This window comes from Crocuta crocuta, unplaced genomic scaffold (assembly GCF_008692635.1).
Source record: "Crocuta crocuta isolate KB4526 unplaced genomic scaffold, BGI_CrCroc_1.0 scaffold367, whole genome shotgun sequence".
Taxonomy (NCBI): domain Eukaryota; kingdom Metazoa; phylum Chordata; class Mammalia; order Carnivora; family Hyaenidae; genus Crocuta; species Crocuta crocuta.
This window is the reverse complement of record NW_027527936.1, coordinates 6097081-6123260: the sequence shown is the minus strand read 5'-3', so window position 1 is coordinate 6123260 and position 26180 is coordinate 6097081. Positions and strand designations below refer to the sequence as shown.

The 26180-nt window shown below is 49.9% G+C and overlaps 1 protein-coding gene across 4 annotated transcripts; it reads right to left on the bottom strand.

Moving 5' to 3' along the window:
* On the bottom strand, positions 1-25686 carry LOC144221591 (vitamin D3 hydroxylase-associated protein-like). 4 transcript variants are annotated; one of them, XM_077752152.1, is made up of 15 exons: positions 22686-25686; positions 19585-19704; positions 18743-18930; positions 11365-11478; positions 10974-11123; positions 10522-10655; positions 9719-9925; positions 8429-8469; positions 7900-8024; positions 6331-6456; positions 4717-4760; positions 3937-3976; positions 3419-3527; positions 2015-2160; positions 1-345 (listed from the first exon to the last, which is right to left on the bottom strand). In XM_077752152.1, exons 3-15 carry the CDS (start codon positions 18920-18922, stop codon positions 217-219), a joined length of 1545 nt encoding a protein of 514 aa, XP_077608278.1. In that variant the 5' UTR covers positions 18923-18930; positions 19585-19704; positions 22686-25686; the 3' UTR covers positions 1-216. The 4 variants fall into 4 exon arrangements, with proteins under 4 accessions (XP_077608278.1, XP_077608279.1, XP_077608281.1 ...); XM_077752155.1 differs by lacking the exons at positions 1-345; positions 3419-3527 and adding an exon at positions 5523-5620 and having other exon boundaries at positions 2083-2160; XM_077752154.1 differs by lacking the exons at positions 1-345; positions 2015-2160 and adding an exon at positions 5523-5620 and having other exon boundaries at positions 3425-3527.
* Between the last annotated feature and the right edge of the window lie 494 nt (positions 25687-26180).

Sequence of the window (26180 nt, the reverse complement as noted above, 5' to 3'; positions counted from 1 at the left end):
ATCAGTCAGAAATATTTATTGAGCCCTTCACCCTGTGCCCCATCTTGGGCCAATGTGAGGAGTCCATTTCTTGAGTACCTGCACAGAGTAACAACAAAGAAAAGGAATGTGGTGGGCTTCTGGGAGGAGGAGACGTGAGGGAGATATGGTATTCATGAGAAGGAACATCAGGAGCAGACGTGGACGAGAATGAAGGTCTCCAGGAGGAGTGGCTGGTCACTCGGATCCCCTGTGGTTCTTGACCAAGGTCTCCACCTCTTTCATGAATCGGAGACACAGCTCTTCTTCCCATGGCAGGGCAACGCACTGCACAGCCACAGGAAGCCCCACGGATCCTTGTACCGCCTGCCCAGAGAGAGGGTCCGTGGACTGAGAGCCTGCTTTCTGCTCACAGGTCCCTCGTCCAGCTTTCCTCACCACCCATATGCATTAGTGCAAACATTTCATCCCTAATCTATATTAAGGTAGAGATGTCCTGGAGCTCAAAGTTCCAGGCTTCCTCAGCTCCCAGGGAAATCTGGAAAACCTATTCTGACTGTATCGGTCTATACTTCTCCAGGGCCAAGATGTAAAACTTGCTCCTCATGCACAGAACTGACTATAATCATGAAATATAAAGCTGTTAACTAAAAAAATGTTTTTAATGGGGGCACCTGGGTGGCTCACTTGGTTAAGCGTCTGACTTCAGGTCAGGTCATGATCTTATGGTTCGTGAGTTCAAACCCCACATCGGGCTCTCAGCGTGGAGTCTGCTTCAGATTCTGTGTTTTCCTCTCTCCCCACCCCTCCCCCACTTGCATTCTCTCTCTATCTCTCAAAAATAAACATTAATTTTTTAATAAAAAATAAAAAAAATAAAAAATATAAACCTGAGTATCCACCCAATGTTCTCAGCAAAGGAAAGAAGAATGTGCAAACTCCTGACCCAGAGCCTGGATCTGGCTTCACTTCTGCAGCGAAAGGTGTATTTTGACCTCAAACACAGACTCAGGAACATGGGGACTGAGCCTGAGTCCTGCCATGAAATCCAAACATAGGAATTCAAACATGTTTGCATTGTTTTATGATGATAAGACCCAAGCCTTTTTTGCCTTTGTGCTGGAGCCAAGTCAACTGGCTTCAAGTCCTGGCTCCTACACTTCAGCTGTCTGTGGCACTGGTCAAGGCTCTTAACCTGTGTGTGCCGCGTTTCCTCATTTGTGAAGCCTCACAGGACAGTTACGGGATTTAATGATTTAATATATATACAGCTCTTTTTAAACAGCTCCTGGAACAGAGTAAGAGCTCAAGACACATTAGATGGTATCCTTATTGTTATTTTCTCAGAATTCAGGTCAGCCGTTCCACTGGGTAACTCTAGCACTAAAATCAATTTCCAAATAAAGTAAGTTGCTTAATGTCTGACTCAGGCACATACATACTTTTCAGAGTCAGTCTCTCTCTCCTTCTCTTTCTCCCTGTCACCCAAGACAGGGTTGTCATTTTAGACTGTGCATTAAATACGTCTATGGAAATATTTCCTTTTATGAAGCTACCTCTGAACTAGTAATAGTAGCATGTGTTGTACACTTCCTGTATACAAAGCCTTATGCTAACTGCTTCACTGTTTTTCAATGGAATCAATAGGACAGCCCTGCAAAGTAGATATTTTAATTCCTAGTTTCTTGGCGAAGAAATCAAGGCTCAGAGAGGGCAGGGTCCAGTCCAGTTACATAGTAAGCTTCTAACCAGGGGCATTTGCCCCCTTTTTCCTGCCTCTGGGATAGACTTTCTCTAGGGAAGTGCCAAGAAGACCAGTGGTTTTGTTAAGTATTCTCCCAGGACAAGGACAGAGGCTGACTTAGAGCTCAAACGGTGTGCCCTCAGAGATGGGATGACACAGTAGCAGCAGTGATAGAGGATAAACACTAGGAGTGGCTGGCCCCTCCCTGCCCCCACAAGCCCGACTGGGATTGAGGCAAGAATCAGTCCTGGCTTGTGCCCCTGGGAGCGAGGCGTGGAGAGGGAAACTGACCTCCCGGAAATGCTTGTCGGAACTATCTCCGTAGTATCCCTTGTAGAAGGCCAGTTCCTCCTCGTCCTGCGGCGTCACAGTGGTGACCGGCACGACGCCAACAGGGAAGTCTATGACGTTGTACAGGTTCGTGTAGGAGCTACTATCTGTAGGAGATCCAGGCAATCCCAGAAAATCATCAGTGGACAAAAGACTCAGGCGGGGAGGAGTGTTATGTGAGCGCCCCCTCAGGGTCCTTCTCGGAACTGCAGCCCTCCCGTTCCACGTTGGGAGGGCCAGCTGACAGCTGCCCCACGCTCACCCCGCGGTGGAGGGAAGGAGAGAATGGACACTGCGGAAGCCTTACTCAGTGCCAAGCCCTGTGCTGGGCCTCTTTTCATTGCGGATTCCTTGAGGCCTCTCCACCCGTGTGAAGTGGTGTCAGCACAGAGCCTGATGTGGGGCTCAAACTCCCGAATGGCAAGATCATGACCTGAGCTGAAGTTGGACGCTTAACGGACTGAGCCACCCAGGTGCCCCAAAATATTCTCTTTTTATCATGGTGGTGGTAATACAGCTATACGTATTTGCTAAGATTTATCAAATTCCACTCTGAAAATTGGTGAGTTTCACTGCATGTAAATTATATTTCAGGGGCGCTCAGTTGGTTGGGCGTCCAACCCTTGCTCTCGGCTCAGGACATGATTTCATGTTTCAGTTCCTGAGATAGAGCCCCGAGTCGGGCTGACAGCACATAGACCACTCGAGATTCTTGTTCTGCCTCTCTCTCTCACCCTCCCTTGCTTGCACTTTATCTCTCAAAATAAATAAATAAACTTTAATAAATTAAATTTTTTTTAAAAAAAGTGAATGGGAAGGGCACCTGGAAAGGGCACCTGGCTCAGTGGGTTAAGCATCTGATTCTTGGTTTTGGCTCATATCATGATCTCACGGTTTGTTCCTTAATTCGAACTCTTGTATCTGGCTCTGCATCTGGCTCTGTGCTGACAGTGCAGATTTTTCTCTCTCTCCCTCTCTGCCCCTCTCCCACATGCATGTGCTCACACACACTCTCTCTCTCAAAAGGTAAAATAAACTTTTTAAAAGATGAAAACTAAAAATAAATAAAAGGGAATGGGAAAAATTGGGAGTGTCTGCTAACAGGTACAGGGTTTCTTTTCAGGGTAATGGAAATGTTCTGGAATTAGACAGTGGTGGTGTTTGTACCACATCCCAAATATACTAAAAACTACTGAACTGTACACTTTAAAATAGTGAATTTATGTCCTCTGAATTTTATCTCAATTTAAAACATTGTTTTAAATATTGAATGGTGACAGAGGTCAAGGCCTCAGAGACTGTGGCAAGACTTTGAAGTCCTGGAATTCTAGGTCTCAACCCCACCAGGACCTAGTGGCCTCTCACCTAGTCCCATGTCAGAAGAGCATATATGGAAGGCAGGGTCCAAAGCTGGCACCAGCAGCACATCCAGGTCCAGGGACCTCCACTTGGCTACGAATTTTTGCTGATATTCCTTCAGGGATAGTGAGGTATGGGAGGGGTAAGGCCAGCAGAGGTCACTATTTGCAGGACAAGGTCAGGGGCTCCCAGACCCAGTCCTGTTAAAGATCGGGAAGAATTCCTAGCCTGTAAGATCCAGATTAAGCTATCTGGCGAGGGTCAGGGCCTTCCCAGGGGCTAAGGTAAAGGGATGGCAGGGGGAGTCTCAGACTGCAGTCACTTGGGAACAACATATCCTGGCCCCAAGGAAATGGACTACATTAAGCTCCTGGGTCACCAAGCCTCCCCATCTGGGTTTAGCCAGGCCTTCCCTGTAGGCCCGGGACAGAGCTCTACTCCCTGCCTGGCTACTCCTATCCCCACGCAGGCCTCTGCTGCCCCTATTCCGGCAGTCCCTTGAAGTCTCTTCAGGCACACATCACCTGCACTGCTCTGTGATGCTCCCACAGCTTCTTGGGAGTCCTGGGGGAATAAAGAAGACTCAGAATTCCAAAGGTCAGTATGGGAGGACCCCCTTTTATACAAATGGGGACATTATAGCCAAGAGTTAGAACTTAGTCTCAGTGCAGGTTTTATTCGCTGACCAAAATACCTTGCCTATCCAACGTTCCCGAGAGTACACACCCTNATACAAATGGGGACATTATAGCCAAGAGTTAGAACTTAGTCTCAGTGCAGGTTACAGATCAGCTGAAGGGCTAGGATGACCCCGTGTTTTATTCGCTGACCAAAATACCTTGCCTATCCAACGTTGCCGAGAGTACACACCCCCTGGGAGATGCCCTCCTCCCCCACCATCAGCAGCCACAGGGACTCAGAGCCTCCCCTCAAAACCATAGGTTCTTCTCCTAGCTTGTGAGGCACCCCAGTCAGCCCTCAGGCTGACCAATTCCAACCTTAACCCCAACCGCAGCCTAAACCCAACTTTAACTCAGGCCAACTTTTACCCTAAGCTAATTCTAGCCAGAACTCAGAAGCTTAACTCCAAATCAAACCCCAGGCCCAAAGTAGCCCCAATCCCAAACCCACTCAAAAGTCTAAATTTAACTAGTGTCAGACATGGCCCTAAAAACCTAATTAGATCCCAAAGTCTAAACAGCCCTCACCTCCAGTGGATGCCAACTCCAGCCAATGGCCCTCACTCAGTTCCCCCACCCCATGAAAGATGCTTGTGAGCTTGACCCGAGGAGACTAGCACTCACCCCACTCCACGAATCTCTTCAAAACTCTGGCTAGCTCGGGGATCCTAGAGAGAGAGACCCATTCAGAAACCACAGGGCAACACCAGCCTGCCCAGGATGGGGGTCCAAGAAGAGCAACTCTGCTCAGCACACTATCATGGAAGCTTCCACTCCTCCACAAGCCCTGAGCCCCCTCTAGGCCACTACTCCCTCTCTGAAAACACTTCCTCTTTTTGAGATGCACTCTTCTCTCTGAAAGCACCCTTCTTTTGTCCCCATCAGCCCTTTCAGCTCCTCTTCTCTAAGCCCCCACTACTCTCTGGGCCCCGTCCTCCTCTCTGAGTCCTTCTCCTCTCTGGGCTCCTCCCCTCCTGAATGCCTTCCTACTTTGGTCCCACACTCACTATGTACTTCAGGATCCAGGACAAAAAACACTTGAGTGAGTCTGGCAGGTGGAGCAGGTTGATCAGTGTCTTTATGCAAGGGTCCACAATGTCCCCCTCACTGAGGGACCACAGACACATATCTGGTCAGTTACAGCCTTTCAGCCATCGACTGGCTCCCGTATCCACCCAACTCCCATTCCAAAGCAAGCCATGGAAGGAGGTCAGACCCAAAGAAACACTTCTGTTTCCACTACTGCCACCCTGGAACTGTGCATAGTGAAGATGGAGACCAAAGAGCTGACTTGCTGTTTAAGGTCACACAATTAACCAGAGGCATCCCACCAGCCCAGGCCCACAGTCCCTTCCTAGGGCACAGGTCGCTGCCAGCCCCATCCCCAACCCTGTTTTCATCATGCCCTGTCTGAGTCCTGACAAACTTACACCTTCTCCAGAACGCTGGCCCCTCCGTCGCCAAACACACCCCCTATGAACAGGTGTTTGACAGCATACTCTACACAGGGGATGGTAAAGGGGATGACCTGGGAGACAGAGGCTGAGTCAGGGCCTGGAGTTCCTCCGGCCCCACCTGGTATTCTCTTTGCATCCCTCAGGATTTAAAGAGAGGATACCAAACTGCAGCTCCTCTCCATCCACCCCAGCCCCTCTGCTGCCATGCCCACTCCTTCACCCTGCACAGAGACACCATGGCATTTAGGCAGCCCTGCCTGCTTCACTGGGATCCAGCCCCATGCTGAGTGCTTCACATATGTGAGCTCATTTAATCTGCACAGCTGCCCTATGCGGTAGAAAACTGAGGCTTGGTGGTTAATAGACTGGCCCAAGACCACATAGTACACATGTAGCCAACCAACAATTTTCAAAGGGGATGCAAGGCCAGGGCAAGCCATTGGAGGGAGGCAGGGGCTGGGGAGGGAAGTGATTTTGAGGACACAGTTCTCCTTACAGCCATTTAATGGAGAAACCCAAGCTATAGGAATTATAGGAGTGAGTCCCTGAGTCCCCACCACTGAAGAGGAAGGCTGCAAAATCTTGATGTCTTCCTCACAGGGTGGGGCCCACCCTGTCCCCAGCTGCCCCCATCAGTCTTCTCCAGGAAGTTTAGGGGAAACACAGTGATGTTAGCAACTCAAACTCGGATATAACTTCCTTTCCCTCCAAGCATTAATGGCTCAGCCCAGCATCCTCTCTAGTCTGGCTTCCCTCCCCATCCAGGGCTAAGCAGGCCTACCTGATGTCCTGCATCCTGGAGCAGCCTGGAGGTGAGCCTCACAGCTCTGGCCATGCTAGGAGATGGCTGGGTGAAGCCATCTGTTTCACAATAGCCAATTCGAAGGGGCTCGTTACTGGAGTATACCTGCGGGCAAGAGGGGCTGGGTGGGACTCTCAGGAGAGACTGGGCCTCTTTAAGACTTAAGACTTATAGGTTAGGGCCTTGGGACACAGCTGTTTTCAACCCAGTGGAATCTACAGAGGCTCCCCAAGAGCTCCTTGGAGCCCCTCTATATACTTTCCAGGCTGTAGGTCCTCTGGAGGAACTCCTGGAAGAACAAATGGATGAGGACATGATTGGGTGAATGGAGTGGATAGATAGATAGATGGTAGATAGATTCATGAATGAGTGGGAGGGTGCATGTATGAGATGGTGAATGGGTGGGTGGGCAGAAGTTGAATGGATAGGTGGGTGGGTGGAAGAATGGATGGTTGGAATTGAGTGGGTGGGCAATTAAGTAAGTAGATGAATAGACACAAAGATCTTTAAACTAAAAATAGCCAGGAGAGGATGGAGATGGAGAGATCAGTAAGGGCAAAAAATAGATGACAGAAAATGATCACAGGTTGATTGTACTAGGGTATGAGTAGGGAATCAGATGAGTAGACACTGAATGAATGGGGTGGACAGAGACTCTCCCTATGGAGAGGGTTCTGGAGCAGACAGGGCTGGGGTCAAAGCCTACCTCTGCCAGTTACTATCTATGTGATCATAGGCAAGTCACTTCCTTTCCCCTCATTTCCTCACCTGTAAATTGAGAAGCACAATGCTCATTCCATAGAGTGAATATTAGGATGAACTACAAAGAGCCTGAACATAGGGGAGCCTGGGTGGCTTAGTCGGTTAAGCGTCCGACTTTTGCTTAGGTCATGATCTTGCAGTTCGTGGGTTCGAGCCCCGCGTCGGGCTCTGTGCTGACTGCCAGCTCAGAGCCTGGAGCCTATTTCAGAGTCTGTATCTCCCTCTCTCTCTGACCCTCCCCTGCTCACGCTGTCTCTCTCTCTCTCTCCCCTAGAAATAAATAAAAATATTTAAAAATTGTATTAAAAGAGCCTGAACATAGTAGGTGCCAATAAATGTTGTTGAATGAACTACTGAATAAATGAAGGCTGCCAGAGCTGGAATGTCCTGGAGCAATCTTCAGGTGCAACCTCTTTATTACACCACTGAGGAGACTGGGGCCTAGAGAAGAGATGTGACTTGGGCAAGGTTACCTAGAGGACTAACAGCCTAACTTAACCAGATACCAGACTCTAAACCATATCTGCTGAATGTATGTCTGTGTGTGCTGGGTATGTGATGATGAAGTTCCTCTCTGGGGGCAGTATTTGCTATGACTCCAAGTAACTGAGAGGCCAAAGCAGGGGTGGGATGTGAACATGACTGAGCATGGAGGCTTCTTGGTCACTGTACCTTGGGCTGGGAAAGGAGGTCTCCACAGAAGATAGTCAGATGGTAGACAGGTCAATGAGGGGAGGAGAGGGGAGAGGTGGGAGCTCTCCAGTCCTGTTCCCCAACCCAGCTCACCTCCTCCCTGAAGGGCATGAAAGGCACAGTGGGGTCCAGTTGGTGCATGTCTTCACTTAGCAGGGCTCGCAGACACAGGGCCAGGCTTTCCACATCCCGGGCCATGGGGCCAGCCACTGTAGTCACTGAACAGAGAAGAGGCAGACTCCTCTCATCCTTTCTGTTCCGGGAACCCCCAGTGCCTGGCCTCAGAGGGTGGAGCCCTGGACCGTGATCAGAGTTAAGGGCCCCGGGGCCAACCTGGGTCAGGGGTTGGGGACAGGTAGCACTGGCACACCAGCCAAAGTAACTCTGGTGCCTGAAAGGAGAATCTCATCTGGGGCCATACATCTAGAGACCAATAGGAAAGATTAAAGCTAGATAGTAGGAAGCACTTCTCATTGGACTAGGGGAGGCCTAGTGGGAACCATGCTTTATCACCAGTGGGGTTAATCTGTCTGACATAGGGGATGAGTGAGATGTCCTTGGGAGGAAGGCTGGCAGTTTTATCTTTGAATGGGGGTGGCCACAGGCACAGACAGGAGCTTACCTGATTTAATGCCCTTGACAGGAGAGACAACTCCAGAGTAGCTGCAAAACCCCACCCACCCAGAGCCCACTTCAGCACTTGCAGGGAAGGGCCTGAGTGCTGAGGCCTTAGTACCCAGCCAAGCACTCCCCCAGGGCCCAACACCCAGGAAGAGGAATTGCTTTAATCCTCCCATGACCCTACTGCCCACAGCATTAAGTCTGATCTCTTTGACTGACTTCAAGGTTCAAGGCTCTGATGTATCAACTCACAACTTCCCCATTCTTGCTCTTCAACACATACATATTACTCCAGGCAAAGTAAGCTGCTCACAGTTTATAGCCTTCTAGACTCCACACCATCTCTCATGTCCATCCTTCAAAACCAAGGTCAGATTCTGCCTCCTCCAGGAAGCCTTCCTTTCCCTTGCCCTGCCTTTGAAAGTTTAAAGTCTAGGCTTTTAAAAAATCTCTGTTGAAGAAAATGTCAGATTCATCTTGTGAGTTCTGACAAACTTTGACACTCTCCTAGAGCCCCAATCACTTCCTGACTAAGCCATTTGCATGTCTAAGAGCACAGCAGTTGGGGGTGGGGTGGGCAGGGACTAGGTCTGAGAGTGTTCTGGGTCCCCAGCACAGGGGCCACCACAGTGTAGGTTCTCAGGGTGGGGCTGAAAGATGGGTAGATGAATAAGCAGAGGCAGATATGGATGGATAAACAGATGGCAAGATGAGTGGATAGATGGGGAGATAAATGGATGGATGGATGGATGGATGGATGAATAAAGGGAAGGAACGATGTATATATGATTTTCAAGAGCTGAGGTAGTTGTCCTTTTGCTTACTGATATAGCCCAAATAACTAGTAGAGTGTCAGTCACAGAAGAAACGCTCAATATATTTGTTAGATAGATTAAATGGTAGATGAATAGTGAAACTGATTGATGGGATGATGACTGCATAGGTGGATGAATGGACAAAGGATGGATAGATGGAAAAATGGATGGATCAGTGAGTGACTAAGGGAACAGGGAGGTAGATGGATAGATGTAAAGACGAATAAATTAATGTACAAATGAATTAGTGAGAGTGGAAGGTCCATTGTGCTGCCACCTGTACCAAACATGGTGTATTTATCTGGGGCTGAAGCAGGAGTTATTTGAAGCCCTCCTACCTTTAGCCATTTTCACTAGTACTGAGCTAAATGAATAAGAGTTGAGGTGCCAGCAGGCCCCTCTATTCCCCCGCCAGACCTCTGTTCCCCAGCACTGGGCTGAGTCTAACTTGCCTCCCTCCCCCCAGCACCAATCACCTGAGGCGTTGTCCTGTGGTCCGGAGGCCACAGATACCACAAAAGCTGGCTGGTACGCGGATGCTGCCAGCAGTGTCAGTACCCATGCCCAGAATGGAACCTCCTTTTGCCAGCAGGGCTCCTTCACCCCCTGAGGAGCCCCCTGGTGTCTTCTTTAAGTTCAGAGGGTTCAGAGTCTGTCCGTAGATGGGGTTGCTGCAATGAAAGCTGAGAGAAGCAGAAGAAAAGGAGCTGGGAGGTGAAAGTTTAACTGGGGAGACACCCTTCCCTAAGTAGAGACTGACCCCTGGGGAATCAGCCTCAGGGCTGCTTTGGCTCCCAAACTTCTCCCTGGGGCTGAGCCTCCCAGTCTCCCTTACAGGTGAGGTGAGGGCCTACTGTCACAGGACAGACCAAGAGTGGACACCAACCACAAATCCCAACTTAAGGACAGAAGCCCACAGCCCTGCGGTCAGAGCTGGGAGCAGGTTCCTCATAAAAGTAGGTACACTAAATACTGAAGGAGAGGAGAGAGAATAAGGGTTGAGAAAAACAATCAGAGAGAGAAACTGGGATAAACACAGAGATGAAACTCTTTAGAACCTCAGAGTCTGAGGGTCTGTAGTGACAATGGAGTCCACCCAAACATTACAAGATGAGGAAGCTGCGGCTCAGAGAGCAGAAAAGACTTGCCCAAGAACCTTGTTCCTCATGATCTGCTTGACTGGCCTCCACCTCACCCTCTTCTCTGAATTGGGGTTTTGTGTTGCTGTCAGTCCTGGGCTCTGCCCCAAACCCAGCCCCTGCCTACCCACTTCAGAGACCTGTACAGTGTCTGGGGGATGTTGGTCTTAACGAAGGGAATAGCTCCCTGAGCCTTGAGCACTTTCACAATGACTCCATCCTTGACCGCTGGCTTCTCCAGGAACTGCGCCAGGCCACACGTAGAATCATGGCCCTGCAAGGAAGTGACATTAACTCCAGCCCCTAGGGGCCAGGATGTAACTACCCAATGGACAGACTCTCCCCCTTACTCTGCTCGCACACTCACACACATTGTCACGACCTCTGAGACTTGCACACTGTACCCTTAGGAGAGCTCACAAGTGCCAGAAGAACATGGTGGGCAAGAATTGGGTTCAGTTCCTACCTGACCACTTTCTAGTTGTGCATCCTTGATTAAGTAGCTTGCCTAATGTCAGATGCTCACAGGCTCAGTGGTGTATGGGCACACACACAGACATGTACACATGTGAACATACACCTCCCGGCTCACCTTGCAGTCATAGGGGTCCTTGAGGCTGATGGGGACCCCATAGAGAAGGCCTCTCTCAGTCTTCCCGAGCTTCTTCAATGCCTGCAGTTGCTCCTCACACTCACCCAAGAAATCCGTCAGGCAATTCACTTCCTGGTGTACCTTCAGTGCCTGAGCAACATTGAAGGAGACCAGCTAAGGGGCTCAGGGTGAGGCCAGGGATGGGGCACCCAGTCACCCCAGCCCCTCCCATGACCCCGACTCAGGGCAGAATAGAAATGACAGATGACTGTGGCCCGCACCCCTTCCCAAACCAGCTGCAGCACCACGATGTTACACCTGACGCCCACCTTCTCTGAGTAGGACAAAAACAGGTGATAGCTTCGACCCCACTCCTGACCCAGACCCCCACCTCCTCTAAGTAGCTACAGAGGACACTCTCCAGACTGAGCTCTTCATCCCGCAGCTTCTGGGCCAGCGTCTCCAGGGGCAGCTCCAAGATGGGCTTGGGGTCCAGGGATGGCTCCTATGGAGATGAGAGGGCAGATGTCAATGACTGATTTGCTCCAGTGCACTCCCATCCACTCAACATCACATCGTCACACTCTTCTGGATGCATAGTTGCACACACAGCCATGTGCTCAGCACATGCTCCTATACTTGTCCTTAGCATGAAGAATATTTCCTGATCTGTCTCCAGGTTGGCATGAAACCCCTACAGGGCACAGATATTTCCTCTGTCTCTGCCTCTCCAGTGCCCAGCCTGAGGTCTGGCACAGAGGAAAGACTGCCCCCTCATCCTGCTACCCAGAAGGAGCACAACTACACTAGGAGTGACTGTATATGCATGTTTTGGAATTCAAGGGTTATGGAACTGAGGTTCATCTCTGTATGGTTTGCCATCAAGAGGCACCCTGACATCCCACCTTTCCTTCTGTCCAGCCCTCCTACTTCTGGTGATCTGACCTAGGAAAGGGCAAGATCCAGCATGAGTGGCAGGAGAGCTGGGACCCAGCCTTGACCACACACAGAACTGGTCATCTGTAACCCAGGGTTGATCCCTTCCCCTCCCATGGACTAGGTCTCTCCAAAAAAGGCAGTCATGAGTTACCCAGCTACTCCCCTCAGGGTATGAAGGGAGGAGTGACACCAGCCCTTCAGGACTCTTGTCAGAAGCAAATATGACACAACAAGGACCTAGCGCACCGCAGTCACTGAAGAAGGTGAAGTTGCCATTCGTTGTCCTCCTGGGCCCCAGCTAAGACCCTGATGCCCGCAAGCTGGAGTGGGGGTAGGGTGGGAAGACAGCACAATGGTCCTTTCTTGGTCCTGGAGCGGGGAGGTAGCCGACAAGGGGATTTCCCTGGGAGGTTACGGCTCCAACACTTCTTGTTTGTTAAATCTCTTGGCTTCTTCTTAGTCCCCATCTTACTCTCCTCAGTAGCATCTGACTCGTAGGCACTTTCTTTCTGGAAATTCTCTGTGCCCTCAACTCTCCTGCCTTCTTCCTGCCCCTGGCAGCTCCTTCTCAGTCTCCTCTGCCCCTCTTCCCTCCTGTAAGTAAAAGTTGGTGCTCCTTAGGACTTGGCCTCTTCTCTCCCTATCTGCCCACCCTCTCTGGGTGACTTCAGCATCCAGATGTGTCCCAAGGATGCCCAGATTTCCCTGCGACTGCACTCCAAGCCTATTTCCGGCCATGCCTTAGACCCATTTACTGACCCACATATCCTCAGGCCCCCCCCATGACTTATTGTTTTACTACCAAATCTGTTCATCAGGAAATTCCCAAGTGATGATGCTCTTGTCAGTGCAGTAGTCCTCAGAATCATCCTGGGTCACTCCGTCACATCCCAGTTCTGATGATAGTCACAATAGCTAATCTCAATCACGCAGAAGATGTGTTATAACACTTAATATGCTATAGGCCAAATTCCAAGCATTTTACATATAATAGCTCATGTCACTGCCTACAACAACCCAAGGAAGGGGGGCATATTATTTTCTCACTTTACAATAGAAAAAGACACTGAGGCACAGAAAGCTATTTGCCAAGGACACATAGGCCATAAGTGGCAGAGCCCGAATCTACACCAGTGGCCATTCTCTTACCTACAAATACTGCTAATAAGTGGTTCTGCCTCCTTTATATCTCTCACTTCTGACTCTCCAGACTCCTTCTTACCTAGAACTTTCTCTCTCAGTTTTCCCAACAGCCTCCTCACTGGCCTCCCTGCCTCTAGTCTCTACCCCTCCAACTCAACCACTTCACTACAGCCTAGGTGATCCTTTTCAGATGCTGTAAAACCCATAGGTCCTAATTGCCCTCAGAATGAAGTTGCAAAGGGGTGCCTGGGTGGCTCAGTAGGTTAAGCGGCCGACTTAAGCTGAGGTCATGATCTTGCGGTTCGTGAGTTTGAGCCCTGCATTGGGCTCTGTGCTGACAGCTCAGAGCCTGGAGCCTGCTTCAGATTCTGTGTCTCCTTCTCTTTCTGCCCTTCCCCTGCTCACGTTCTGTCTGTCTCTCAAAAATAAGTAAACATTAAAAATTTTTTTAAAAAATAAAGTTGCAAAACCATTCTCCTCAGTATGGTTTATGGGGCTTTCACCATAAATGTGTAACGTGTGTTATAAACCAAGATTCACGTTTATTGAGTGCTTACTGTGTGACTGGCAACCATGTTAAGCACTTTGCTTGCACCATTTCAGTAAATCCTCACAAAAACCCTTCAAAAGGTGCTTTTATTATCAATATTTCCACTTCACCAACAAGAACAACACAGAGAGGTTAACTCTGTGGCCCAAAGTCATAGAAGTGTAGAGACTTAAACCTAAGTTGTCTATACCTTCACCACCACCCTCTAATGGCTCCTGGGGAGGGAAGCTTTTCTGATGAAGCACCCCCTGGGTGCCAGGCACTGTACTAGGCCCCTTCCCTGCCTAGAATCCCACAGGCCCATTTCACCAGTCTCCTCTTTCTATGTCCCATGTCTATATTCTGCTGCCCTAATCACACTGCCCACTCCTTCCGCTTGCTGTGCCATTTTATCACCTTGGTGCCTCAGCTCAGAACTCCCCCCACCTACATGCCACAAAGACTTTCTGAAGGGCCCAGATCTGGATCCCTCTAGGGTTGGAATTTGGCTAGAATGCACCTCAACAGTCACACTGTGGCTGAAATCCTGAAATCCTCCCGACTCACTTAGCAAAACACCACTCCCATGAGTACACCACCCCCCCCAGCTGCCCTAGCCCCTGCCATGGGGCTCCACCTTCTCTTCACAGTCCAACAGGTAATAGGTTAGTGCTCAGCACAGCAGGGACCCTCTAGGCATAGTCTCTGATTCTTTCAAGAACTGTGCTTGTCCCTTGCCCTGCTGCCCCCAGCCCTAAGGAGCCCCAGTGGGACCTTCAGGGACCATCACAGCACACACTGACCTACAGGCTTCTACCAAGACTGCATGCCCATCCCTATTCCTACATATCTACCTGGAGAGGTGGCACCCTGGTGGCACCCTCGTGGGCAAGTGCCCAGTGTCCATCTGGACCCGTGAGGCTAGTGCTTCCCTGCAGTTGCTCCTGCATGGCCACTTGTAAAAATGGCAGCCTCTCAGGGAGCTGGGGAGAGGTGAGAAGAGCAGGCAGAGGGCACTAATGAAGGCCACTGGAGGTGGCTGCTCGAACTGTTCCTCTGCTGGTATGGAGGCACTCCAATGACTTGGTGGGATGGGCGGGGCTTTCAGGGGTCCAGCGACATGTTCACCAACTCGGTTGAGTGCCACTTCCACCTAACAGAACAAATTCAATGAAACTCACTAACTGCCCACTCAGCAAGGACATTAGTTTTAGTATTACTCAAGTGGAAGTTTTCATTTATATGGCACTTGTTAGGGGCACCTGGGTGGCTCAGTTGGTTAAACCTCCAGCTTCAGCTCAGGTCATGATCTCACAGCTCATGAGTTTGAGCTTCATGTTGGGCTCTCTGCTGTCAGCTCAGAGCCCACTTCAGATCCTCTGTCTCCCTCTCTCTCTGCCCCTCCTGGGCTCTTGTGCGTCCTCTATCTCTCTCTCAAAAAAATAAAAAGTAAACATTTAGATGGTGCTTGCTGTGTGCCAGTCACCACTATAAACACTTGTGAACTTGCTAGAGTACTACAAGTATCACGCCATTGTAGACATGAAGATGTTAAGGCATAGAGGAGTTATTTAAAATACATGCATTAGGAGTGCCTGAGTGGCTAGGTCTGACTTTGGCCCAGGTCATGATCAAACAGCTCATGAGTTTGAGCCCTGCATCGGGCTCTGTGCTGACAGCTCAGAGCCTGGAGCCTGCTTCAGACTCTGTGTCTCCCTCCCCCTCTGCCCCTCCTCTGCTCGGGCTCTGTATCTGTCTCTCTCAAAAATGAATAAACATTAAAATTTTTAAATCTATGCATCAGAGTCGAATTCAAACACAGATTGTCCAATCCTCTCTTAACTACCACGTTCCTAACTATCCTGTTATACAACTTCTTATGAGGCCTGTGAGATCATAATCACTGTAGTTTATTATGACGTTCTAATAACAATGTTTGCGACTTAGTTGATAACAGAGATGCTTGAGTATACAGAATCTCAGAGAGCATTAGAACAGCTAAACAAGGGGCACCTTGGTGACTCAGTCAGTTGAGCATCCTACTCTTGACTTTGGCGCAGGTCATGATCCTAGGCTCATGGAATTGAGCCACACATTGGCTCTGAGATAGACAATTTTGAGTGTAATTGCTACTGGTTTGGCAGAAGCTGAGCGAGGACATGGTTGATGTTGATGGAAAGCCTCTGCTTAAGGAGACTACAAGTCATCTAATGACTCTCAGTTTATTGAGAGAGCTTTGAAAGATAGGGACATCTTCCAGAGGTTATAGCCACATCAAAAGATCCCCACAAGTTCTCTAAAAATTAACAAATTACTTGGAAATTATTAGGATAATTCGATGAAAGAACTGAACCTTAACTTATATCATTTTCTTTTTTTTAATAGTTTATTTATTTTTGAGACAGAGACAGAGCATGGGGGGTGGGGGTGGCACAGAAAGAAAGGGAGACACAGAATCTGAAATGGGCTCCAGGCTCTGAGCTGTCAGCACAGAGCTGGATACGGAGCTTGAACTCACAAACTGTGAGATCATGACCTGAGCCAAAGTCAGATGCTTAACTGACTGAGCCACAGAGGTGCCCCAAGAAAGTATACTTTAAAGTTGTTAGTAAATTGATGTATTATTAATATTTCCAAAGTGGTTGTTAGGTAAGTGTAATATCATAAAAACCCTCAACCTTCAGGGTGGCTAATTTCCCCCTGAGGTGACCAGAGTTTTCTAGCCAGTGGCCTTCAGCCATGGGCAGCGTGTCTATTTACTCCAGTGGACTAGGAGTACTTTTTCTCTGTGATCTACACAAACACTGCCTTATCTCAGGATTTTCTCTCTCTGGTACTGCCTTTCCTCATCCTTCCTGCTTTTGGAAAACTCCTACACATTCTGTAAGGCTCAGCTCCAACACCACTGCTCTGGGAAGCCTTCCCCACCTAGCCCTGTCCAGATGGAGCAAAGCCCTTCCTGCTGAGTCCCACAGCTCCACAGGCATCTAGCCTTCAATCACACTCAGACCAGGAGCATCTTTAAGGCAAGTCTAAGTCAGATGTCAGCTTCATCTTCATTATGAATCTATTCCCAGGGTCTAACGAAAGGCAAGACCCAGAGGAGCCCTCTGTAAAATTTTGCTAAGCTGAACTGAATTGCATTAGTTTGAACCCTGTCAGGGTGCAACCTATGTCTCAGCCTCCCACCTCCCTGGGACATAAAGCTGGACACCTGAGGCCTTGAGGGTATATAGAGAGGGTATATAGAGAGCTATACAGATCTTTCCTGGGCACCTTCTCCTCCTGGCAGAGGAGAAGGTGCCCAGGAAAGATCTGTATAGCTTTGCTGGGGAGAGAATAAGGTACTGAGAGCCAAGAGGCTTATAGCCTTGGGGGGAAGCTGGAGACACCATGGGTGATCTCATTCCACACCCCTTCCACTCCTCCAGCCAAGCAGACCCCCCCCCAGGTACCCAGCCCAATAGCCCCATATCCTGGATGCCCACATGCATACCAACCAGATACCCAGACACACACAGAACCAGGTATCCTCACACATCAGAAACCTGACCACACATGTACATGCTCAACCAAACATTCAAAACCGAACCTGTCACATATATCTAGATGTATACCCTCCAACCAGTAACATGACACATACACACCCAGCTAGGCTCACACGGCACAGCTCATAACCAAACACAAGCAGCACACGACCAGGCATACACTCGACCAGCACACAATAAAATCCCAGCAGGAGGCACACATAAGCAGGTTCTGGTGGGTGCAGTAAAGGAACCCAAACCCACCACCGCACACAGAGGGTGCACACACACACACACACACACACACACACACACACACAGGAATCCTCTCCATCATGCTGATTCACCACAGCAACCCCATTAGCCCAGATTTCCTCCTCATCAACCAGGAAGGGGCAGCTGCTCTCTGGGGGCAGATTGATTTATCCAACTAATTAGCCCCAATTAATATTAATACACATTCTCAGGAACTGCATCAGCTCAGGCAGAGAAGCTGCCCCTTGGGGCCATCAATCACCATCCAGGGGACGGCAGAGGACACTCAGGAACTCCAGAGCATGGGGACAACACCTCAGGCACTATGCACAACCCCCACTCCTGGGGCTCCCAGGGAGTCCACCACCATCAACCAAAGTTGAGGACCCTAAGATACCACCCCTTGTAAGGCAGTTGGGGAGCCCAGAAAGGGGCTGTCACATCCTCCAGGCCCCACAGCAGAGCCCAGGCACAATGCAAGTTTAGCTGCTTCTCCTTCCTGCCCTCCTCTCTTCTGCCCTAGGCTGGTTCTGCCACAACACCCACAGCTTAGTGCCTTCACCCAGCCACAATGACTGCATCAGTGCCTTGAAACGTCTCCACCTAAACTGTCAACCCTTTTAAGACGCATAGCTTTGGGATGCCTGGGTGGCTCAGTCAGGCAGGCATCTGACTCTTGGTTTCGGCTCAGGTCATGATCTCACGGTTCTGTGACTTCAAGCCCTCCATTGGGCTCTGTGCTGGCGGTGCAGAGCCTGTCTGGGATTCTCTCTCTTTCCCTTGCTCTATGCTCCTCCCCAACTCATGCTGTCTCTGTCTATAAACAAACAAACAAACAAACAGACTATTAAAAAAAAAAAAAAGACACACAGCTTCCTGGGAGGACCCCATCTCCAATGGCCACCCTGTGCTTTGCATCTATCAGATGCTCTCAAACATCTGCAGAACCCAATGGGGTGGAGGATGGAAGGGAAAATATGTAGACCAGGGTTCCTGTGTCAGTGAGGCTTGGGGGTACTCAGGGGTGGAAGAGACCTGAAAGAGACCTCCTGCCTCCAACTGCTTCCATCAGTTTATCTGATTTCAACAAATAGTTCAAGCAAATACCCACCATGTTACTGAGTCTTGTGTGGGGACTGGGAGAACAATTACAACACACTGCCCCCGACCTCAGTGGGTTCAGAGGACATGGATGAAGTAGGAATTGACAGCAGTACAAAAAGCCAACATGGGAAGGAAGAGCTGGGGGGCGGGGGACTGTCTTCCTCCCAGCCCCAGGCTCTTTGTCTTCTGAAAGGGATGGAGTAATGGTCCTGAGGTGGAATTCACCTATTGGGACTGAGGGCTGGGGGCCTCAGGGATAGATGTCCACTCACCTGCTGCCGGAGACGCTGTGCCAGGGCTTCCATCTGCTGCAAAGCTACCACCCTACGCTTCTGTGCCCTGGGGATCTTGTTCCGCGCTGGAGCATGGTGCCAGAAGAGCAGGACAGCCCTCAGCAGGGCCAGCAAGAGCAGCACCAGCGCAGAGTAAAGCAGCCAAGCTACCCCAGGCATCGTGGAACCTGTGTGGATATGGCGACTGCTTCCTCAAGAACACTGGCTGCTTCTTCANTAGCATGGCCCTGCAGGTGGTGGAATCAAACTCCTCCCACCTAGTCCTTACATCACCTTTTGTCCTGGGGACAAGGGTCCTTGTGCCTCAGGCAATACAAAGGAAGAGGCCTTGACAGAGACAAGCCTGGAGAGGAGCCCAAGCTTGCAGGTGTGCGCAGACATCCTCGTGTCCTTCTCCCCCATCCCACCCCTCAAACATGGCCCCAGAACCTTCGTCTGACCCAGGCCACTTCTTAATGGAGTTGGCCCTGAGGTTTCCTGCTGCTTCCAGGATAACTGCCAACCCCCTTAAAGTGGTTCACAGGCTATGTAGAGGTAGACTGAACAGGTTCACTCTGGAGGGCATCCGGGGCCCAGGTGGAGGAGGGACTCTGGGGGAGCAGGCAAGGCTCCAAAGGCGCCAGCCGGAGGGAAGATGGTGCAAGGAGTGAGGACTGAGGCAGGCAGGTGTAACTTCACCCCTGCCTTTGTTCCCCTAGCTGGGCTCTAATTGCTGACTCTAACACAAGGTCACATTTCTTGGGATTCCAGTCTCCCCAGTCAATTAGTTCTCCCTCCCTGACTCATCTCCCATCTTCTCTTTGTTCCAGGAGCTCCCTTACAGGCAGGGGAAGCAGTCGAGAGGAGTGTGGGGAGGCAAGGGGGTGCAAACGATGGGAAGATGGGGGTCCCAGAGCAGCAGGATCAGTTGGGGAGCCCTTCTTGGACGTTTTGGTCCAGTCCTGTTTCAGAGGGAAGAGAGGAGCGATCCATCATGATGAGGCTGCCAGTCCTGGGGACCAGGAGAATGATGGCCCCACCCTCAAGACCAGGAAGTCAGAAGCAGAATTGGCAGTGGGGGGTGAGGAGGAGGACGGGGAAGGCCTGGATAGCTGAGTTCGTTGAGCAACCAACTTTGGCTCAGGTCTGGATCCCCAGCCCTGTGTCAGGCTCCCTCCAATGCCAGGCATCACACTCGCTCTGCTGTGACGTGTCAGGCTCGCTGCTGTCAGCATGGAGCCCACTTCGGGATCCTCTGTGCCTCCCCTCTCTGCCCCTCCACCGCTTGCACATGCGCACACACTCTCTCAAAAATAAATAAACATTGAAAAAAAGAAAGGATTGGTGGGAAGGAGATGGGTTTGTGGTTGGTAAGGTAGAATCTGAGCACCTGAGGGCTGCCCAGGGCCAGATGTGCAGTTTGCAGCTGACCTGTTGGTCACGACCCAAAAGGTAACCCCAAGGTCATCTGCTCTCAACACTCTATGTCTGCCCCAATGGGTCTGTGTAACTAACACTCCTCATTGGCAAACTCCCCAGGTCCTTCCTCCTTTTTTCTATTTCCTTCCCCCATACCCAGGCCTCCCTCACTGAACCCTGGCTCTCCCAATAGCTCAGCTCCCACAAGCCATCTGATACCTGCACCTCCTGAACCTTGCTTACATCACCCTTTTTCAAGTTGCACCCTTTCATTAGCATATCACCCCATTTTATTTCTTCATTGCACTTACCATTAGCTAAAATGATCTTGTTTACTTATTCCTTGCCTTCCTCCCTAGAAAGGAAGTTCCATGAAAGCAAGGACCTGGTCAGCCCTATTCAAAGTGGCTGGCACAAGGTAGCTGCTTGGTAATACTTCTTAAATGGAGGAATGACGGGCAGGTTGAGCCCTCCATTCCCACCTTTCTCTCTGTCTCTCTGCTGCCCCTTCCTAGCAGACTTTAACATACTGAAGTCTCTCCCATCCTAAAATAGAAAAAAAAAAGATTCTAATTTATAGCCTTCATAAATGCTGCCCTTACGTCTTTCCTCCCCTTTCCAGCTAAGCTTCTCAGCTCCTCCACTCCTTGCTGCCTTTACTTCCTCACCTTTTGTTCTCCTGTGCCCATCCCCATCTTGGCTTATGCCCAAATCATCCTATCTTTTTGATGTTGAATCAGCAGGATTTGAAGCCCTCAGCCCAACACTTCCTGATATACACTCATTCTTTGGCTTGTGTGACAATGCAGTTCTTGGCTTAAATGTCAAGACGTGTGGGAAGCATTTGTGCATGCATACACACACACACACACACACACACACACACACATGCACACGCCGGAGCAGGTCCCATTTGGTTTACTCTCATAAAATAATAATAAAGAGGGAAATCTGGGTGGCTCCATTGGTTTAGCATCCAACTTCGGCTTAGGTCATGATCTCACAGGTTGTGAGTTCGAGCCCTGCACTGAGGTCTATATTGACAACTCAGAGCCTGAGGCCTGCTTCGGATTCTGTGTGTGTGTCTCTCTCTCTGCCCCCCCCCCCCCCGCCACCATGCTCTGTCTCTCTCTCTCTCTCAAAAAAAAAAAAATCTATTAAAATGGGGTGCCTGGGTAGATCAGTCGGTTAAGTGTCTGACTTCAGCTCAGGTCATGGTCTCACAGTTCATGAGTTCGAGCCTCACATCGAGCTCTGTGCTGACAGCTCGGAGCTTGGGGCCTCCTCCGGATTGTGTGTGTGTCCCTCTCTGTCTCTCCCCTACTCATAAACATTTAAAATTTTTATAAATAAATAATAAAGCGTTGATTCTGCACTATTGCACTTCTAACAAGAGTTTTTGTGTAATTATGCATTTGATGTCTCTTTGCTGGTAGAACGAAAGCTTCATGCAGGCAGTGACTATTTCTGATTGCTTACCCTGAGCATACTGTGGGAGGCATTCAACATGTTTAGTGGATGGAGGGAAGGATGAAGGGGTAGGCAAATGGGGGAAGTGAATGGAGGAGGACTTGCAGAAAGCCACAGGTAGAATATAGACTGGGGGTTGTCTTAATGAACATTAATGAAGGTCATGGTGGTAGATAAGATGAACATGAAGGGAGAAAAGCTGAGGGCAGGGACTGGCTGGGAGGTTTCCTGTTGAGGACAAGAGAAGGAAGTAGTCAGGTGGACAAAACAGGGTCACTAATAATGAGTCATCCGAACCTCTATTCAACAAGCCTTTACTGGGTACCTGCTGAGTACCAGGTACCATGGTGGGTGCCGGACACACAAGAGTGAACCCCACATGCCCTGGCCCCAAGTGACCTCACCCGCCTAAGACACACAGGTCACCACTCCCAAACTATGTGTGAGGACGTGGGGGTGAAGGTGGGGCGGGGGGTTGGTCTGGACTGGCTGGGAGGCTCAGGACTTGATTATGTGGCTGTCTCTTAAGATTGCAGCAGGTCAGAGTGCCCTGGCAAGTGGCCTGGAGTGATACACCCCAGAATCCTTCCTTGGCTCTGATCTGATCAATATATTTATTGGTGACTTAGAAGCTAAGGAGGTCTAGTGCTCAAACTTGTGGATGGACAAACTGAGACAGAGCAGGAAGAGTGGCCAACAGAATCACAAAGGCTCTCAGGGAGCCTGAGTGGCTCAGCTGGTTAAGCGTCTGACTCTTGATTTCAGCTCAGGTCGTGATCTCGCAGCTCCTGAGTTCAAGCCTTGTGTTAGTACAGAGCCTGCTTGCTCTCTCCCCCTCTCTCTGCCCTTCCCCGCCCCTCAAAATAAGTAAATAAACTTTAAAAAAAAAAAGAATCCCCAAGGCTCTGAATAGGCTGGAGCCCTGGGATGACTTAAAAGATGATCACTAACAGGGACAAATAGCAGGTATACTCAGTGTTCTAACTCCAATATCACAACCCCAGGGAGAGGAAAAGAGGGTGGGAGGGACATGACAGCTCTGCTGTCGATCTACCTTAGCAGAGGAGCACAGGGTATGGACCTTGCTTCTGTCTCCAGTGTTTGTGGTCACGTAGCCCAGAACTTGCCACTCTGAGGTGTGTAGTGCATGTTCTTAGAACGATAGTGCAAAAGCAGAAAGTACATGAAGTCTGGAGTTGGCATGTGGCTTCGAGTCTTCTCTGTGCAAACCTTTGGCCTGGACAAATCAGCAACCTTTTCTAAACTTGTTACTTCACCTACAAAGTGGAAGCAATAATGCTCATCTTTTTCCAGTGGGATAATGGGTTATCAACTCCACAGTCGAACAGATGTTGGAATCTATTAAGACATGGAGTGCTTCAGAGTATGAACAGAAGAGCAAAGAAGCCCTTTCCACACAGCCTGCTAGTTGTAAAGGAAAGACTATCCTCACCCTGGGTTAAGTGGGAGGCCTGTAGGTGGAAATGTGAACTAGAGCATTCCAGAAACAGCAAGTACAGTGAGCAAAGGTCATGGAGGTGGGAGGTGTGCACAGTGTCCCAAGCGCCATGCAAGGCCCACATGACTAAGATGTGAAAGGGAAGGAGACTAGGGTCAGCCAACAGCAGCATGGCCAGCTCAGGAAAGGCCGTATAGGTCACAGCCAGAAGTCTGACTGAACACAAGGGATACTAAAGGTTTTAGGCATGATCACATTTGTGTTTAGAAAGGTCACCCAGGGGCGTTTGGGTAGCGTAGTCAGTTAAACATCTGACTCTTGATCTTGGCTCAGGTCATGATCTCACTGTTTATGAATTCAAGCCCCATATTGGGCTCTGCGCTGATGGTGTGGAGCCTGCTTGGGATTCTGGCTCTCCTTCTCTCTGGCCCTCCCCTGCTTGTGCTCAATCTTTTTCTCTCCCTCTCAAAATAAAGAAATAAACGTATTAAAAAAATTTTTTAAAGAAAGAAGTCACCCATCTGCTATATGAAGGACAATTGGAGAAGACCAGTCTGAGGCAGGAGGCACCAGGCAAGAAACATGATAGTGGACCTGGGGAGAGGGAAGAAGCCATGTGGTTCCCAGGGTCTTGAGGCCGCTGGACTGGTGGTCAGACAGGAAAGAGGAGATGGCTGGTTTATACTGCCATTCCTCCATGCCTCAGGGTCAAGGGGCATCAGGAAGAGCTCTCTGCCAAGGCTCTGACACAGACTAACCCAGGTTTTGATTCTAAGTCCCCCACTTCTAGCTGTAGAACTTTCTATAAAAGAGGACAAAGATGCCTACCACAGGGTTAATAGGAAAATTAAATGACATGATGACTATCAAGTGCCCAGAAAGTAGATGGTTCATAGGATGTGTATGGTAAGTAGCATTCAGAATGCCCTTCCCTCTTTTTCCTGATCAAAAGTCACCACAGCACTCCATGCATTAAATATTCAGGGTTTTCACTCACACACCCATCTGCCTCTCTTCCTCCTTTCTTTCAACTTACATCCTCCAAAATGTGAGCTCCAGGAGGACAAGAATCTAGTCTGTCTCATTAGTCCCTGCAGTCCCAGCACCTGGACTGCCTGGTCCCTAGGAGATGCTCACTTAATATTCACTGAATTAAGCACCTTGTAAGTGCCACTCCACATGCCAAGAATATAGTGATGAGTAAGACAATGTGCAGCTTTCAGGAAGCTTGTTTGAGTGAAGGAGACAAAAAACATCCACATAATTCCAGAGAGCATCAATGCTACAAAGCACAAGGGCCAACACATTAGAGGGGGTCAGGGAAGCTGTTTTACAAGTGGGTGATCAGGGAAGGTGACATTGGAGCTGAGTGTTCCAAGCAGGGGGGACCAGTCAGTATAACGAAAAGGGTCTGCAGCAGGGACCAGCTGGAGATGATCAGGAAACAGAAAAGTGCTTATATGGCTGGAGCACAATGGATGAGAGGAAGGGATACCCAAGATGAAGCTAGAGAGGTAAACAAGGGCCCTAACCCACAGAGCCTTGTAACACACAAGGAGGAGACTGGATTTTATTCTAGGTGGGATGGGAAGCCATTGGAAGGTCTTGACACAAGTGACTCAATCTGATTTACACTTTCAAAGCATTCCCTCTGATGACTGCATGGCAAATGGACTGGGGACCAGGTGAGGATGGAAGCAGGGAAGCCCCATTCAATTACTGTGTTGACAGATGAGAGGCAGGTGACATGGACTAGAGAGCTGGTGTAGCAGTGGAGATGGAACACAGTGGCCACTCACTGGCCATGGGGACCACCTCCCCCACCCTCGGCAGCATCTGCCCCTTGTCCAACCTTTCCCTGAGCCCTAATCAACCAGGGAGCAGATGCTTGTGTTAATGTCCAACCACCCCCACAAGCCCCGGAGCCTCTCGAGGATGCCAGTCAAGCTTGGTAGAGCTCTAGCACCGCTGAGCACAGGGCTGAGCAGGACCACGCTGGGGCTCAAAGCGTGAATCAATGAAACGATGAAGGATAGAACGACAGGTACCTTCTCCCTGCAGCCACAGGTCTAAAAGCACAAGGATATCAGTAACCAAAGAGAAAAGTGGGGTAAGAGGAGAAAAGTGGAGGCAGGTGGCTTTATGGAATGATTGGAGACAAACTGACACTGCAGTTACACAGAATCAGAACAAAATGCAGCACTACCTGACTGTCCTGACCTAGGTGTCCATGTGGGTTGGGACCTCTGGACATTCACCAGCCGCACTGTCCACCTCCCCCACCCCTCGGCAGCATTGGCCCCTTGTCTAACCTATCCCTGGGCAGTGATCACCCAGGGAGCAGATGCTTGTGTTAATGTCCAACTACCTCCACAAGCCCTGGAGCCTCTCGAGGATGGGAGTCAAGCTTGAGCTGACTGCAGGGCTGGGTAGGGTCACCCACACTAGCCTCCAAGGGTGAATCAATGAAGCAGTGAAGGAAAGAACGACAGGCACCCTTACCTTACAGCCTTGCGTCCAAAAGCCCAAGCTTATCAGTAACCAAGGAGAAATGGGGCAAGAGGAAGAAGCCAAGGGAGGGGTGCAGGCCAGGGCACAAATGATTCTGTGGAATGATATGAGGCAAAACGACACAGCAGTTACAAGGAATCTGGGCAAAGTGCACCAAGTATCTGGATGTCCCAATCTAGGTGTCCATGTAATTTAGGTCCTGAAGTGTGAGGCCTCATGTCAGACAGGGATATCATTGTCAGGCCGTGGAGGTGCCCCTGGCCATGTAACCTGGAAGGTAAAGCCCCTCCGATGAAGTAGGAAAATCAGGGTGAAGAAGGAAGCCTTGGGAAGGCAGCTTACCCTGAAAAGCATTCGAAGTAGGCCAGGTAGGGTTGAGGACCTGCCCGGCCTGAGGGCTCAGGCTCAGAAACATCTTCCACAGTAAGCAGGGGATTAGGACTGGGGCCACGGAAGAGTGAGCTCTGCTTAGTGGGGCCAAGAAGCCCCCAGACTAGTCATAGACTAGTCACCCTCCCGCCCACCGGGCAATGTAGTCCTATAAAAGGCAGGCTGGCAGATTGGGCAGAGGTGAGACTG